General features: G+C 37.8%; 1 protein-coding gene across 3 annotated transcripts in view; it reads right to left on the reverse strand.

Annotated features, from left to right (window-relative positions):
- The window catches only part of LOC311060801 (protein NLRC3-like), a 31,356-nt gene extending 16,268 nt beyond the window's left edge, over positions 1-15,088 (reverse strand). For 2 of the 3 annotated variants that reach the window (XM_084079136.1, XM_084079134.1), the window contains exons 1-4: positions 15,004-15,088; positions 9,193-9,610; positions 3,668-3,781; positions 1,608-1,721 (exon numbers count right to left, since the gene is read on the reverse strand). In XM_084079136.1, the coding sequence (XP_083935262.1) occupies positions 1,608-1,721; positions 3,668-3,781; positions 9,193-9,281 (317 nt within the window). In that variant the 5' untranslated portion in view covers positions 9,282-9,610; positions 15,004-15,088. The remainder of the gene's footprint in view (positions 1-1,607; positions 1,722-3,667; positions 3,782-9,192; positions 9,611-15,003) is intronic. The other variant, XM_084079135.1, reaches the window with a different exon arrangement.
- Positions 15,089-15,837: the final 749 nt, after the last annotated feature.

The raw sequence follows: 15,837 nt of genomic DNA on the forward strand, positions 1-15,837 counted from the left end.
TTGCTTGTAAATATTGGTAGCTGTGGGGTGCGTTTTTTTGGGCTTGTTTTTAAAGTGTAGTTCATTATTTGGGCTTGCTTAACAATTGTTCAATTATTTTAACCGGTGGTTGTCAAATATTTTTATGTCATGGACCCCCAAGTTAATATGTAGGCTAATTTATCCCTATAAGCCCCATCTGAACATGTTTTGTGCCCGCTGGAGGCAGATTTGTGTTGTTAAAATGTTTAAAAAATCTTACAAATATTCCACATTTTATTACAAGATTTAAAAAAATATATATAGCAGATCTACAAGCTCACTACGGTTTAATTAAAGTGCTTATAATGGGCTGTCAGTTGCTTCTTTTGGGCTTATTTTCATAGACCTGGTTGCTTATTTCTCTCACAACATCTGGCAACGCTGAAGTTCAACTCCGCCGTCTAAAGAATAAAGATAACAGATGCGGTGTCGCATCGCCTTAACTTACTGTTCTGTCTGGAAGCGGATCACGTAATAAATACTCTCATGTGTAATGAGAATAAAGAAGTTTACAAGGTTTAACCCCATTACCAAATAAAAGGCTAATAAAACGTGGAAAGGATATTTATAAGCCTTTTCTAATGAACATTGCGCACCTTTACCAAGGTAAAAAGATTATGAAATCCAGCATCCAAGTGGAACGCTGCTATCCGATTATGGACCAGAGCTTATTGATTACTTACTGATTAAATTAGTTATTTTTTGATTAATATATCACTGTCCTACGTCGGAATGGGGAATAGATGTTCTGGACACAGCTTTCATCCACAATTAGTTTCCTCATCAGATGGTAATATTTATTAGGCTGTTGTGTGTGGCGTTCATGTGATCAATATACAGTAGAGTAGCCTACAGTAGACTATTAGCCTACAAATTAATACCGCGCCACGGACACTGAGGTGCGTCATTCCCTCCGCAGTCTCATTAAGGCATGATAGCCTATTTTCATTATTACGTGACACTTTGGCTGAGAATGGCCCGCTGGCAAACACACTGAGGGACCTTTTCAGCTCTAAATGCGACTCATAGCCTAGAAAATAAATAAAAAGCGGTGGAATCTACATCATGTCTAAGCAATACATCGTTTGACTTTTTTTTTATTTTTTTATATATATATGTGTTGACAAATGTTGGGCACATACATATTTTATTTGAGGTTTGCCACTGTTGTAATTGATTTTGACATGAAGAATAAAGCATTCTAAAGACATATGCACATTTCAGCCCTGGTACGCCAGCCTCGGGGCTGACCTGAGAACGTGCGCACCTGACGCACAAAACACAGACCAAAAAATCTTTATGCATCAGGTGGATATGTACGACTTGTCCTAAATGCCGGTACGTACAAAATATGGTCGCAAATCCCTTTATGAATCAGGGCCAATTTCCTCTGTTGTGTTAGAATAGCTGTTTCTGAGGACATCGTGAAGTCTTGTTCTAACAAGATAAACTAAATGTTACTTTTTACATATCTAAACAGGAAAACGGGTCAAATTTGAGTCTAACGCAATGGAAGGGTTAAAGTCATTTTCAATGGATGTTCAGCAAATGTTACTGTTTCAATCATCTGTCTGATTAATTCAAACCTCTGATCAGTAGAGTGGTGTCCATCTTTGAAGTTCATAGGTGTACCCATAGAGGTGTCACTCTTCATGGAGTCACAGCTGGGTTCAGGAGACCCTGCTCTCTGCTGATGAACCCTGGTAGAAAGAGAGAATGAATATTATTTACAGTAGTTCATTTTTTTGTGAATGATATAATCCACTGCTTTCGGCCGTTCCCGCCTCCTGGCAATAATTATGTTATCTGGCTATACCAAACTAAAGCCCCGTTCAGATATACAAGATTTGCAAGCAATGTGTCGTTGTGTAGTAGGCCAAACATGACATACAGTATACTGTACATTCTTATGTTCTCCAATATTGTAAACATGTGTATGATAAAAAAAAAAGTTTCAACATTTCTGTCAACAAAAATGTGTGTCATAGCCTGCAACACATTTATTGGCGAGGCTTCAGACAGGTGGGTTGTGTAAACAAACCGGTGTGTGATTCCCTGCTACACTATGGATTCTAAAAGAAAAACATTTTTTTTAAATGCAGGAAAGAAGAGAATTTAATAATAGTCGTGGGCAGAGTTGTTTGATTTCACTCTCAATGCTGCTGGATTACATGTATGTATATGAGAGAGAGAGAGAGAGAGAGAGAGAGAGAGAGAGAGAGAGAGAGAGAGAGAGAGAGAGAGAGAGAGAGAGAGAGAGTATTTACAAGGGGAAAGGTCCCCACATGGTATCACTATTCAAATTACAAGTGCATGAATTGGGCAAGACTTTACAGACCAGTGTAGACATGTTAGCAAACACCTTAAAGGAGAACAGACCCATGTGATCACATCATGCTGTAATACAAGTCACAAAGGGTTTACAGTGGGACTTACAGTGTTGAGGGCAATGGTGGAAAGTAACTAAGTACATTTACTCAAGTACTGCACTTAAGTAGGTTACAATGTTTCCAATACTTTATACTTCTACTACATTACACCTCAGAGACAGATATTGTACTTTTTACTCCACTACAATTATTTGAAAACCTAATTTGCTACTACTTTGTGTAGATTTAGGTACAAAACATACATTAACCAATTAAGCCATATTCTGTATGTCGTCTATTTGAAAATAGCCGATCTACAAGCTCACAACGCATCGTGATGTGACGCGTTGTTAACTTGTAGGTCGGCTATTTTCTTAAGATTTTGGCAGATTTTGAAAACCTCTGAAAAGAAGAGAAGAGAACGGCCGGTGCAAAATGCCTTTTGGCACCCCCAGTGGCTTGGTGCACTGGGCAATTGCCCAGATTGCCCAGTGCATGTGCCGGTCCTGGCTACAGACACTGGTCGGTTTGAAAAAAACAGAGCAAAGTTTGTGTGAGTACTTTGATGGGAAAGTGTCGCGATGGAGAAATCACATCCACTATAAAAACCTGATGTGAATCACGTGTTGCCTCGTACAGCCTGCTGCCCGCTGACTGTGTGATCCGGTCGATTTGAATAATTAATCCAGTGTTTGAGAACATGGAGAATTCAGAGTAGGCCTAATCATAACTGTTAGGCTGAAGATCCAATACTACATATCATTGTAAACTGTACTTCCATGTGCTTTTTCGCTGCAACCTTCTAAATAAAGTATTCAATCAATCAAGCAATGTTATGGTTTAACTGTAAGGAGAGCTGGTCAGTCAGTAATGTGCTTCAGATTCAGACCAGCTCCGCTGGCTATTCTATGGGTGTTCATTTATATAAATTAATACATGTACACGTCAGTGAAATGAATCGCTGGTCCTAGTGTAAATGGACGTTTCATAGATGTTTTCCTCAGCAGAAAACCATTCGTTCTCCTCTTTTTTATTTCACAGTTACAGTAGGTCAAAATGTATTGTGTTCTGCAACAAACTTATGCCCCCACAATATGTGATTAAAATGTTGCCATTTTAGTACAACAGGGCCCTTCCACAAACTTTGGATGCCAATTATCATAGCCAATTGGAATGGTATATGAAAAGTATGACAGATACATGTTTATCACATGATTCTAGAGAACTGAATATCAGCAAATGTTACTGTTTCAATCATCTGTCTGGTTAATTCAAACCTCTGATCAGTAGAGTGGTCTTCATCTTTGAAGTTCATAGGTGTACCCATAGAGGTGTCACTCTTCATGGAGTCACAGCTGGGTACAGGAGACCCTGCTCTCTGCTGATGAACCCTGGTAGAAAGAGAGGATGAATATTATTTAGTTTATGTTTAGTGAATCATATCAGGCTTATAAAGTTAACATAGAACATATTCAGCTGTAAACATTGACCACAGCTATTTCTCATCCAGGAGAGGACAATTAACAGCAACTCTTCTACTTCATACTGACAATACAAGTTATTTAAAATGGAAACTATATGAGCAGTATGAAGTGAAATTAATCTGAAACATATGTCTAATCTTGGGGTCAGTAACCCGCAGCTCTGGAGCCACATGCGGCTTTTTAGCCCCTCGCTAGTGGCTCCCTGTAGCTTTACAAAGAATATATGGAAATTAACTGTTTATTTTTTTTCACATCTTAATTTTAATGTATCGATGCTGTAGTAGACCAAACATGACATACAGTATACTGTACATTCTTATGTTCTCCAATATTGTAAACATGTGTATAATTTAAAAAAGGTTTCAACATTTCTGTCAACAAAAATGTGTGTTATAGCCTGCGACACATTTATTGGCGAGGCTTCAGATGGCTTGTGTAAACAAACCGGTGTATGATTCCCTGCTACACTATGGATTCCAAAAGAAAAAAGAGAATTTAATAGTTTGCTTTCACTCTCAATGCTGCTGGATTACATGTATGTTTGATCTGCGAGTAAGTAACAAGTAATCATATTTAATGAATGCTCATTATTATATTTCATAATTTTGATTGGCTAATATACACTTGCCCGTATACACAGCACATGCTGCCTTCATTATAAGGCTTGCGGCTCCAGACAGATGCTGTCCAAACAGATCAAAATGACATTTAAGGTTGCTGACCCCCCTCATGTTATGGTAATGGTAATACCAATACCACAGTGGTAAGGTGATATGAATAATTCAGTGAGTGTTATTCATTGAATTTTTTACAAAAGTTGCGAGTCAGTGTAAGCTAGATCTGTTGAAAGCTTGTAGATATATCACTCGTCTGTGCTCTTGACAACTTTTTGATTATTTTGACAAGTAACACCTCTGCACGATGGAGTAGAGAAATTATATTTCAGGAAACTATGGGTAACTGCAGAGCAGTGCATCTGTGATAAAGTGGTTGAAAGCAACGTTACGCTAGAAGTGTAGAAGTTGTGCGACACGCGCGTATCTATAAACACACACGTGTTGCGTTATATGTATTACTGTACATTATGCCCGATTAATTTTAAATTGAATCTAAATAGAACGGAAATATAATCGCGTTGTTGTTGTGGCCAGACAAGGCGAACAGTGACTGAGAAGTGTACTTAAGTACAGTAGTAATAATAATAATAATAATAACTTGGATTTATATAGCGCCTTTCAGAAACCCAAGGACGCTTTACAGTACACAAAATAACAAATTCATTGCCAAAAGCCTGGGTAAATAGATGTCTCTTCAGTGCGGACTTGAAGGAGTCCAATGTTGGCATCTGGCGAATCTCCATTGGGAGAGAGTTCCAGAGGTCAGGGGCTGCCACGCTGAAAGCTCTATCGCCAAGGGTCCGCCTGTTACGGGCCATAAATGGAGAAAGTGCAAACACCAGGTTGAAGTTCATCCATGACGGTCGTGACAGTCGACCGTCGTGTATCCATGGCTATCATGCACATTTGTCCAGTCCATAGCCTACTGCAGGCCTGTGCAAGACCCTGCTACTGTATATAAAATGTGTATATTACTCGTTCATCATGGTTCATGTTCAAATAGCTCAATCCAAAAATAATGCTGTAAGTGTTAGGCTGTATTTACGCACTTGTTTGTAATTAAGGCTTAAACATAATTATGACCGGTATTTTTTATCAGATGTCTTGATAAATTTGAATCATTCCGGACATTGGGACCAGCAGATTACAAACCTATAGCGCGACCCCTGGTATAGACCACATTGCTTAGCAGAGTTCAGTGATGCAAATGCATGTCAAGTTGATCAACAGATTGTATTATTCTCCAATGCAATAACAGTACTGAAATGATGCTATAAGGGCAATAATGGGAGCCCTTGTTTTTTTTAAGTAACTAAAAAGTTACTTTTCACAGTAACGCATTACATTTTGGTGTAAGTAACTAGTAAAGTAACTGAGTTACTTTTAAATGAAGTAACTAGTAATGATAACTAGTTACTGGTTTTCAGTAACTAGCACAACACTGCTCATCCTTGGTTATACAAACCTGTGCATTGCATTGTTAAAGAGGACCTCCCCTCTAGAAAAAAAGGTGGCGAAGTCTAGTAGGCATTGTATATTGTATTACTATTATTCCCTTTGAAAAGCCTCCCCCTGCTACACATAGCTGAACTCTGCTGAGTGTTTTGGTGATCAGTTCCACATTTCAATACTTCAAAATAGAACCATGTCAACATGTATTACAAGATTGTGCCAAATGTACATTATAATATAATTATCTGCATGACATCAGTGCATGCAGTGCAGGTGGTTTCAGAGTTACTCCTCTGTAACAAGAGTTACAAGGTCCTATAAATTCATTGTGAAAACATTACAGCAATTCATTGATATACAAATTAAGAAATGTACTTCTACTTTTACTTGTACTTTAAGTATTTTTAAAAGAACGTACTGTAACAAATGATGACATGAGATCTACTTAAAGGTAGGGTAAGTGATATTTTTGGTTAAAACAAAGTTTTTTTATTAAAAGATTAAAGCACTATATTCTGATAGTAATCATTGCTAGAGAGTGTCTGTTCAGTCACAGGAGTCTCCCCGTCTCTCCAGCTCTTTAACACATCGGGTGCCAAACACGGTCTGAACCGTGTGTTTACTTAGTGGCGGTTCCGAAGCTTCGGTGCCGTTCACGGTCTGAACCGTGATTTCAGTCTTTTTGTTTTTTTCGTTTTTCTCCGCGCGGGCGGGGCTAGAGCAGCTCTGGGAGCACCCATTGTAATCCTGCGAAGGAAGTGCCAGATCGCTCACCGGAAACACTTTTTTTCCCCCCATCCGTTTCCTGTCTATGTCCTACTTTGAAACGCCTATATCTCCAAATCTGTTTCCTGTGGGCAAAAACGGTCATGCGCGATGCGCGATCCCCCCCCCGTTGTAACTCCGAGGGAAATGTTATGGTTCCAGGCAGTAGCCACGCTCACATGAATCGATGCTTTTTTTTGCGTGGATTTGCTTGTAACGCACGCGGACATTTTAAACAGCAAAGCGCAGTCAATGGGGAGAATGCTGGCACCCACGGTAACGCTGGCACCCGATGTGTTAATAAACTGATTTTTTTTTTCAGTTAGGTGACAAAATGTCACTTTTTTTTATGAATAAAATGTAATTTTGTCCAATCTGTATGGTAAAGTATGTTAATACAATATAACTTATACAATTGGGGAGGATACATTTTGTCTCCCTGTTCTTCTATTGAGACATTTAGATTGTGTCAAAGGTCATGTCTTACAAAGGATCTGACATGAATTTCGACCAGATGTGTTAATATAGGAAATCAAAGCTAAGCTGACCGTGCTTTTGCAATGGCCCCTCGCTTTTGCGACGCCCCCCCCCCCACACACATCAGATCTGCTAAGTCCATCGAGATGTTTAAGTCCTTACTAAAAACTCACCCTTTCTCTCAGGCTATTTTAACTCCTATCTAACATTTCCTACCTTCTGTGTACTGTACATAGGTGTAAATATACAGTCTCGCTCTGTGTCGGTGTCTCCTATATTCATACATGTTTGTTTTATACATGTTATGTGTTTTTGTTCTTTGATTTGATGTATTGCTTTGCTTTTACCTGTGCAGCACACACATGTCAATTAAGGTTGTGTGAAAATGGATAAAAAAATAATCATGATTACTGACATGGACTATGCAAATTACATTGCCCGAGTCTCAGGCACAGCAGAGAATGTAAGGGAACTACTACTGGCAGTAGAAATGGAGTGCAGGAGGATCTGCCTCAAGCTCTATACCAAGAAAAGAAAAGTATTGGTATTTAACACAGAGGATCACTGCCACTGCCGACGGGACAGTGCTCGAGGTAGTCGAGGACTTCAAAGGACTTTTACTTGTACTTTAAGTATTTTTAAAAGCATGTACTTTTGAATACTTAAGTATATTTAAAAGCAATTACTTTTTTACTCTTACTTGAGTAACATTTTGACTGAGCTACTTTTACTTGTAGTAGGCTACAGTAAATTTGACCAGGAGTATCTGTACTCTCACTCAAGTACTGGGGTTGAGTACTTTGTCCACCTGCGGGCGGTGTACCAGTGTGGACAGGTGGAGAGAGAGGAGATCGCTTAGGCGCCAGTATTACGGTTTTAGTGACAAAGTTTAAACCTAAAGAGTAAACTGCAGCAGAAAGTTATGATTATTGAACGCTGTGGGGATGCCAGCCAGGATTTATGAATGAACCGCCGAGAGGATTCTGACCAAATCCATGTTTCTGTTCCGGTGGATTACTAATTAAGGGGTACCCCGAACTTTAAGTTACCTTTGGAATGTCTTGTGCGGAAGATTGTTATCGTTTCATTTGGAACTAAGGAACTAATAGACTTACTCGGGAGCGTGGGAAGAAGAGGCCGTTCGGACACTAACGCGTGGACTGTTTATTATTGTTTAAAGCGTCTGTCTGCGGTGACATTCTACCTTACATTGAGTAATTGTTTATTGGTTACGTTTGAATTAAATTGTGATCTAAGGGGTTACAAAGGACATTGGGAATTGTTTGGGTTGGGAGGGGATATGTGAAATAATCATTGAGTGTTGACTTCTTTGTTTATTTATTGTGTTTACCCAGAACACCCAGAAATCACGTAATCACAACGAAATTAAGCTGTTTCGTTCAGTATTAAAATGTTCATGCTTTACAGGGAATGAATAGATACAGAGCCCTGACGCCAAACTATGCTTCATTTATCTATGCTCAATTATGCTCAATACAAATATATTCTAATATTTAAATCCAAGAGTTGTCTGACTGAAATCGATAAATGCCCTCGACACGTCGACTCGCAAAATATGAGTTGGGGGAACTCAACTCATTCCATGAATACAAATCTTACAAAATTATAGGACTACTGCAAACATATTTTAATTTACATTTTTCTGTCATAATGTAATATATATATTTGGTAATGCAATGCTGTGGGGAAAAAACACATGCAGGGAAACATAATTCTCAAATCTATAGAACTTGCATATCTATAGCTCTCTCTCTCTCTCGAAAGGAAAGAAAAAGGAATGTCCCCTTGGAAGACTTGTTATTTATTCTTGTATTTTGAATCATACTATCTTTGGGGCCGTGTCCACAAAAAAGTGTTTTTTTGAGTGGCTTTGGATATCATGTTCAGAACGCTGTACACATGTACTGAGAGAGATGCCTCCGCTTTTGTGGACATGGGTTTAGGCAACCCCTTGGGTTGCCTAAATTGAGAAATGAGTATTCAAACCTTTCAAACCTTTCATCAGTAGAGTTGTCTCCGTCACTAGAGCTCAACGATGAGATGCCAGAAGTAGTACTCCCACTCATTTTCTCCATATAGAGAATTGTATTATCAGCTATAATGTCGTAACAATCCAGTATTTAGAAAGAGAATGTGACATCCAATCTCACATGCATTGTGAGATTGGGTAGGTCCTTCCCTCTTAAAATATTAAGAGTCTTGAAAAATATTTACACAGTCTTGTACCTTCGCCTTTTTTTGTGTTTTCCGATTCTTGTGAATGGAATCAAATGTGTTATGCGTGTTATGGGTTAATTCATAAACTCTTAATATAAGGATTTTCTGAAATATCTATGAAGCAAAATGAATGGGAAATTCTCTTCCGGCACCAGTGCTGGTGAAGACGATCATCTCCTGATGAACCCTAGTAGAAAGAGATTAACAGTATTAAGTTTATGTTTAGTGAATCATGAAATCCATGTGGAATCTACAGCTACTTCTAGTCACATATCTCTTATATTATCACTCTGAACTAGAAAAGTCTCTACCAGGACGGGTTGTCTACCCAGAGCCCACACATTTTGGAAGGCAGTTATAGACAATTGGAATGGTATATGAGAAATCTGACTGCTATATCTTGATCACATGACTTCAGAGATTATGAAACTATAAACAATAAACGGGGCCAAGGAATGAAAGGCAAAAAGCAATATGCAATAATAGCACAATAAGACATAGAAACAATAGATTGAACTTGAGACAAAGCAGCCCATGCAACTAACAAATGAGCATTCTCAACAGCTGAGCAGAGTGCTGAGGGATTGTGGCTAGCATGCAGGGGAGCAATCCAGGGTTAAGAACCTCACTCAAGGACACCTCGACCCATGGCCATAGACAGAAACCGAACCCTTGACCTTAGGACTCACAGGCTGCCACACCGCCAATTCAGCTATAGCTTCGTCCAGCCTGATGGTGTCTGTTGAAGATGATAAACTCTTGCCTTCTGTCATGAACCAAGCCCCTGTTTCACCAACACTAAGATCGGGTTCACAAACCATTTATCAATAGAGAAATTGAATGTCTCCTCGGAACTGAAACCAGTGAAAGTAGCCGATCTACAAGCTCACAAAGCGTTGCTATCCAAAAAGTTGTGAGCTTGTAGATCGGCTATTTTCACAAGGAAACAGGGTATACATTGAAAATAACTACTCTCAAAAAGTCATTTTATGTTATCTTAAAAATGTGCATGTGCATTAATTAACAATGTCATGTTTTGTGCAATGCAGAATCAAAGTTTGCATTTTTCAATTGATTGCTATAGCGCCACCCTTTGGCCAATGGTTGTGAGTTTCGTGTCTTCACCGTTTTCCATGACCCTCTTCCATATTGCTGAGTTTCGTAAAAAGTGACAGCACGATTAAGCCAGAACTGTGGAAGACGGCGGAAGCAGAATAATAATAATAAAGTGTAGAGATCCAATAAGGGTCCAAAGGCCCTATACGGCCTTGGCCCCTTAAAGGGATATTTTACTTTAAAAAAAACTTTTGGTCATTTTATCATCTACTCAGGCCTTTGTCAGCCCCCCAGACAGTTTAGATATTTGATTTTAATTTTATTAGATACGCCCCCTTCCTATACAAACCCATTGTAACTTCAAACTCCATTTTAACCATGATAGATTCATCGAACCAATATTAAAAATAAATGAAACAATTAATTGAAAAAACACGGCCCCCTCACGTATTAAGAGGGCGGTACGAGTCACCAGAACCAAGGATGGGTGTTTTTGATGAATCTATAACTTGGTTAAAATGGAGTTTGAAGTTACAATGGGTTTGTATAGGAAGGGGGCGTGTCTGATAAAACGAATATCAAATGTCTAAATACTGAATCGAGTAACTTAAAAACTGTCTGGGGTGTTCACAAAAGCCTGAACAGACGATAAAATGACCATAACATGTTTTGAAAGTGAAATATCCCTTTAATTATAATATCCTTATTATTCATTCATATTAGTAAGACAATGCTGTGGGAAAATTAGACATGCAGATCAATAGACCAGTTTTTTGGCCCTGCCCTGAGGAGGCACCATTGCTCTCGTTTTTGGAAAAAACGGAAATAGCACCATAGGACTCTGGGCGACGTCGTAAAAAAAAACACCAAAAAAAAACAGCAGGACAACGTTGCTGTCTCTGAATCTATATCTGAAGGTAAATGTTAGTTCCCTGGCTCATTAGCGATTTAACAATAATACATTTTAACCCATTAAGACCTGAGGCCGATTCTACAAATGCCTTCTAAATCAGTAGTACTTTGTTCCATGAATTCATGTTGATGTAACAATACTGATATATTTACATAGAACACAACTCTAATTCTTTGATGCCTGCATTGCAGTGTTTGAAGGATCGTTAAAGGATGTTGGGAGAGAAGGATGTTGAGAGAGAAGGATTATTTATATGGGAGTGAATGGCGAGAATGATTCCTTATATTTCACAAATCTATTAATGTCTTTCCAAATTTTCCGGCTATTTAATACTTTGGACTACCCAAGCTTTCCGTACTGCTGCTACAATCTTAGTGAGTTAAACGTTGTTTAATACAAACAAATAGGACTTTTCTGAATGGATGAATGGGCTGTCAAGGCTTGGTATTACAACTCTAGATGCCAGATAGCATTATACCATCTAAGTTGCTTGCGGCTAACTTAAACCCTTATTTCCTTTCATGTCAAATAGCAAAAATAGACAATCTACTAGCTCCTGCCACACTGTGAGCACTGTGGTTAATGAATAATCCAATATGACTGAAATGTATTAGTTATGAGTCCTCATACTCATAGTATGAGTTACAGTTAATGCATACTATGGGTTAGTTAACTCATACTATGAGTTAAAGGACAACTTTGTTTTTTTACAACCAAGGTTTATATTTTAGCTTGTAATTAAAGTAAATTAAAGATGAGTGTTATTTTTTTCATTTACTGCTTTCTATAGTTTTAGCAATTTTCGCTATATTTTTTACAGTGGGCAGGGGCATTCTGTCCAGTGGCTAAAATATGCTTTTTTTTACACAATAAAGGTAAAAATTCTGTTTAGGCTCTACATTAAATATCTTTGCTGAAAATAGCTGATCGACAAGCCTGTTGCCAGATTTTGTGAGTGAAACAAGCAACCAGGTCTAGGAAAACCAGCCCAAAAGAAGCGACTATGGGCCACATGAGCACTTTAACATGCATCAGCTATTTGAAAATAGCAGATCTACAAAAATAAAAGGTCCTGTGGTCTTTGATGGCCAGATGTGAGTTATTGGGGGCTAGAAGAGCTACTGTAAATAATAATAAAGAAATCGCCGGGTTATTGTGTAAAAAAAAGCATATTTTAGCCACTGGACAGAATGCCCCCGCCCACTGTAAAAAATATAGCGAAAATTGCTAAAACTATAGAAAGCAGTAAATGAAAAAAAAATAACACTCATCTTTAATTTACTTTAATTACAAGCTAAAATATAAACCTTAGTTGTAAAAAACCAAAGTTGTCCTTTAACTAACCCATACTATTATGAGTTAACTAACTCATACTATGAGTTACAGTTAACTAACTCATACTATGAGTTACAGTTAACTAACTCATACTGTTTGCGACTGCAGGAAAACTAAACTAAAATAAGTCGCGAGAGGCGATGAGATGGGCCATTGTGTGACGCGCTACAAACAAAAGGAGATTCACTGGATCCAAACAATGCGTTTTAAGGGGTTTATTAAAGCAACAAAAAGTAACGTAATTAAAGGTGCTTAAATTCATAGCAAAGCGATCACAGTAATCAAAACAATAAAGCAAAATAATATTATATATATATCCTATAATACATTTCTAAACCCAAAACCCCCCAAAAAAACCTGCCACTGTGTGGGACTAAACACAAAAACAACATATTAATGTCACTAACAAGACACGCCACAACGTGCAGAATTACTACGCGCAGTCTGTAGGCCACTTCATACTGCTCAGCACACATCTGCCCCCTCGCAGCATAATTAATTGCGGCCAACACAAACTCACAACATTACAGTCGGCCATGTTGTTCCTTAGCGTCATCACCACCGCCCAACGAGACCTAAGTGAGGTCAGACAACACACTCCATATTTGGGCATAGCTCCATTGGGAACATCTCCTATTATGGCTTTATATATTATAGAGACCAACAAACACAAAGCACCGCGCAGCGGATAGGGGGGAGGGGCGCGCAGCGCCCCGACTCTCTAGTATATATATATATATATATATATATATATATATATATATATATATATATATATATATATATATATATATATATATATATAATGTAATAGATAACTCTATTACAATCTCACTACTTAATTAAAAGTTATAGCATAGTGAATTGCTATGAAATTAAATAATAGCACAAATTACTGGTGTCTCACTCTCTTTCTTTCTCTCCAATGGTGGCATTCAGTTATAAAGCATTGTTTTTCAGTCTGTTGTCTCAGTCACTGCTATAACTACAGTATATCACTTAAAAATGTTATTATGAAGAAGAATAGCTACTTTCATTATTGACATTAAAAACAAACCATTGAAGTAGACCAATTCAATTTGAAGTGAAAAACACATTACCATGTCAAAGCCAACATGTGTGGTGGTTTCTTGTTGCTATGTGTGGCTGTTCTCAGATTTCAGATACAGATCACTTGAAAGCCCAAATATTTTCACATTGTAATTAGCTACATGCTAAAAACCATCCACAAAGTTAACATTTGTACATTCATTGTTTTGTTTTGTTTTGATTGTTTGTTCCACTTTTGCTTTGGCTAATGTAAACATATGTTTTCTCATACCAATAAAGCTCCTTTGAATTGAATTGAAGAGAGAGAGCGCCTCTCACCCACACATTCACGACAGACAGACAGACAGACAGTGTCTCAACTTAACTTTCTCATGCAATGTAGATTGTGCTGATTCAAATGTAAATGCAGCTTGAGAGTGGTGTGACAAATTGTGCCGGTGGCCTATATGGAGTAAGTCTACTCTGGATTGAGTGAGGCCCTAGTGCTGAGATCTCATGGGGCCCACTGACTGTTTGGGGGCCCATGTTGGATGTTTTTTTAAGGGCCTCGAATGGATTAGAAAGCTGTTTATTTCTATTTCTATATATATATATTTTTTTTAAAACACACAAAAAAAACTTGCCTACAGCAAAGCACGGCCCAGCATAAGAGTTAAAGTCAAACCGCCATGATCATTTTGGATAAAAAAAAAAGTTTTTTTGCAAAAAAAAAAGTTTTTCTGCTTTCCTGAAGAATGGGAACCAGCGAAATGACTGTCCTCCAGTCAAAAAGGGTCACATTTGTTTATTTTTGGAACACAGTTCTTATTTGACACGATATTAAACACATCTATGGGAATTCAGAATGGGGGGGGGGGGACGCGACGCGACCCAGGATGTGTAAATTAATTACGTCAAACTTCGGTGCTCAATGGTTGAACCGTTTTTTTCGTCTGGAGACTCCAGTCCAGATCTGGCCAACACCCTACAGCAAATAAAATGGCTGCTTTTTTATGGCGTTGTTTTGACGTACTTTCAAAAGTTGTTATGTAATACAATATAAAACCTTTTCATTTGGTCTGTAAGGCCTATGCTAAATGGATTAAAGGGGATATAGCTGTTTAGTATATTATATAGTTTATTATATATAGTTTAGTATTTCATACATGTATACAGTCTTGTTAATCACAGGTTGTTATACAATGTAATATCACATAAACTAATGAAAAGGGTTAGGGAATTTTTACCTTCTTGAGCAGTGCAGAGGAGCAAAAAGGTCTTGTTTTTGTTCTTCGAAACTCGAAAGGCAGGAAAATGCTGTGCGAGTGTGTGTGTGGGGGGAGGGAACGTCAAGTTCAGACAGCGGTGCGGTATAGCCTCCTCAGTGCGATGCAGTGGTGGAAAGTAACTAAGTACATTTACTCAAGTAGTACACATTTGAGGAACGTTTATTTATTTTTTTTAAAACACTTTTACTTCTACTCCTACACCTCATATATTGCAATAATTGCAAATGTTGTACTTTTTACTATGCTACAATTATTTGAAAATTGTAATTACTAGTTATGATTTGTATCATTATTACAAAGCATGCATTAAACCACTTTATCCCTATGTACTTCGGCTATTTGAAACTAGCCAATCCACAAGCTCACTGCCATTTTCAAAAGATTTTAATACATTTTGAACACTTGTGAAATGGGACATTCTGCATAATGAGTACTTTTACTTTTTGTACTTTAAGTGTATTTGATGCCAATACTTTTGTACTTTTACTCGAGTACACTTTGAATACCAGACTTTTTTATATATATATATATATATATATATATATATATATATATATATATATATATATATATATATATATATATATATATATATATATATATATATATATGGTATAATGGTTTGGTATGTAGTTGATTCGCATAATGTGGGGAACAAAAACAATGCGACGCCAACCGGAACCCACCACCGGAATATGAAAGTTATTTTCCTATTTTTTTCTATAAACCGGATCACATGATCACACGGCTCAGTTTAGAATGAACACCAGGCTTTCATTTCCTCCTGGTGGA

The sequence above is a fragment of the Gymnoscopelus microlampas genome (genome assembly GCF_963454915.1).
Source record: "Gymnoscopelus microlampas genome assembly, chromosome: 14".
Taxonomy (NCBI): Eukaryota; Metazoa; Chordata; class Actinopteri; order Myctophiformes; family Myctophidae; genus Gymnoscopelus; species Gymnoscopelus microlampas.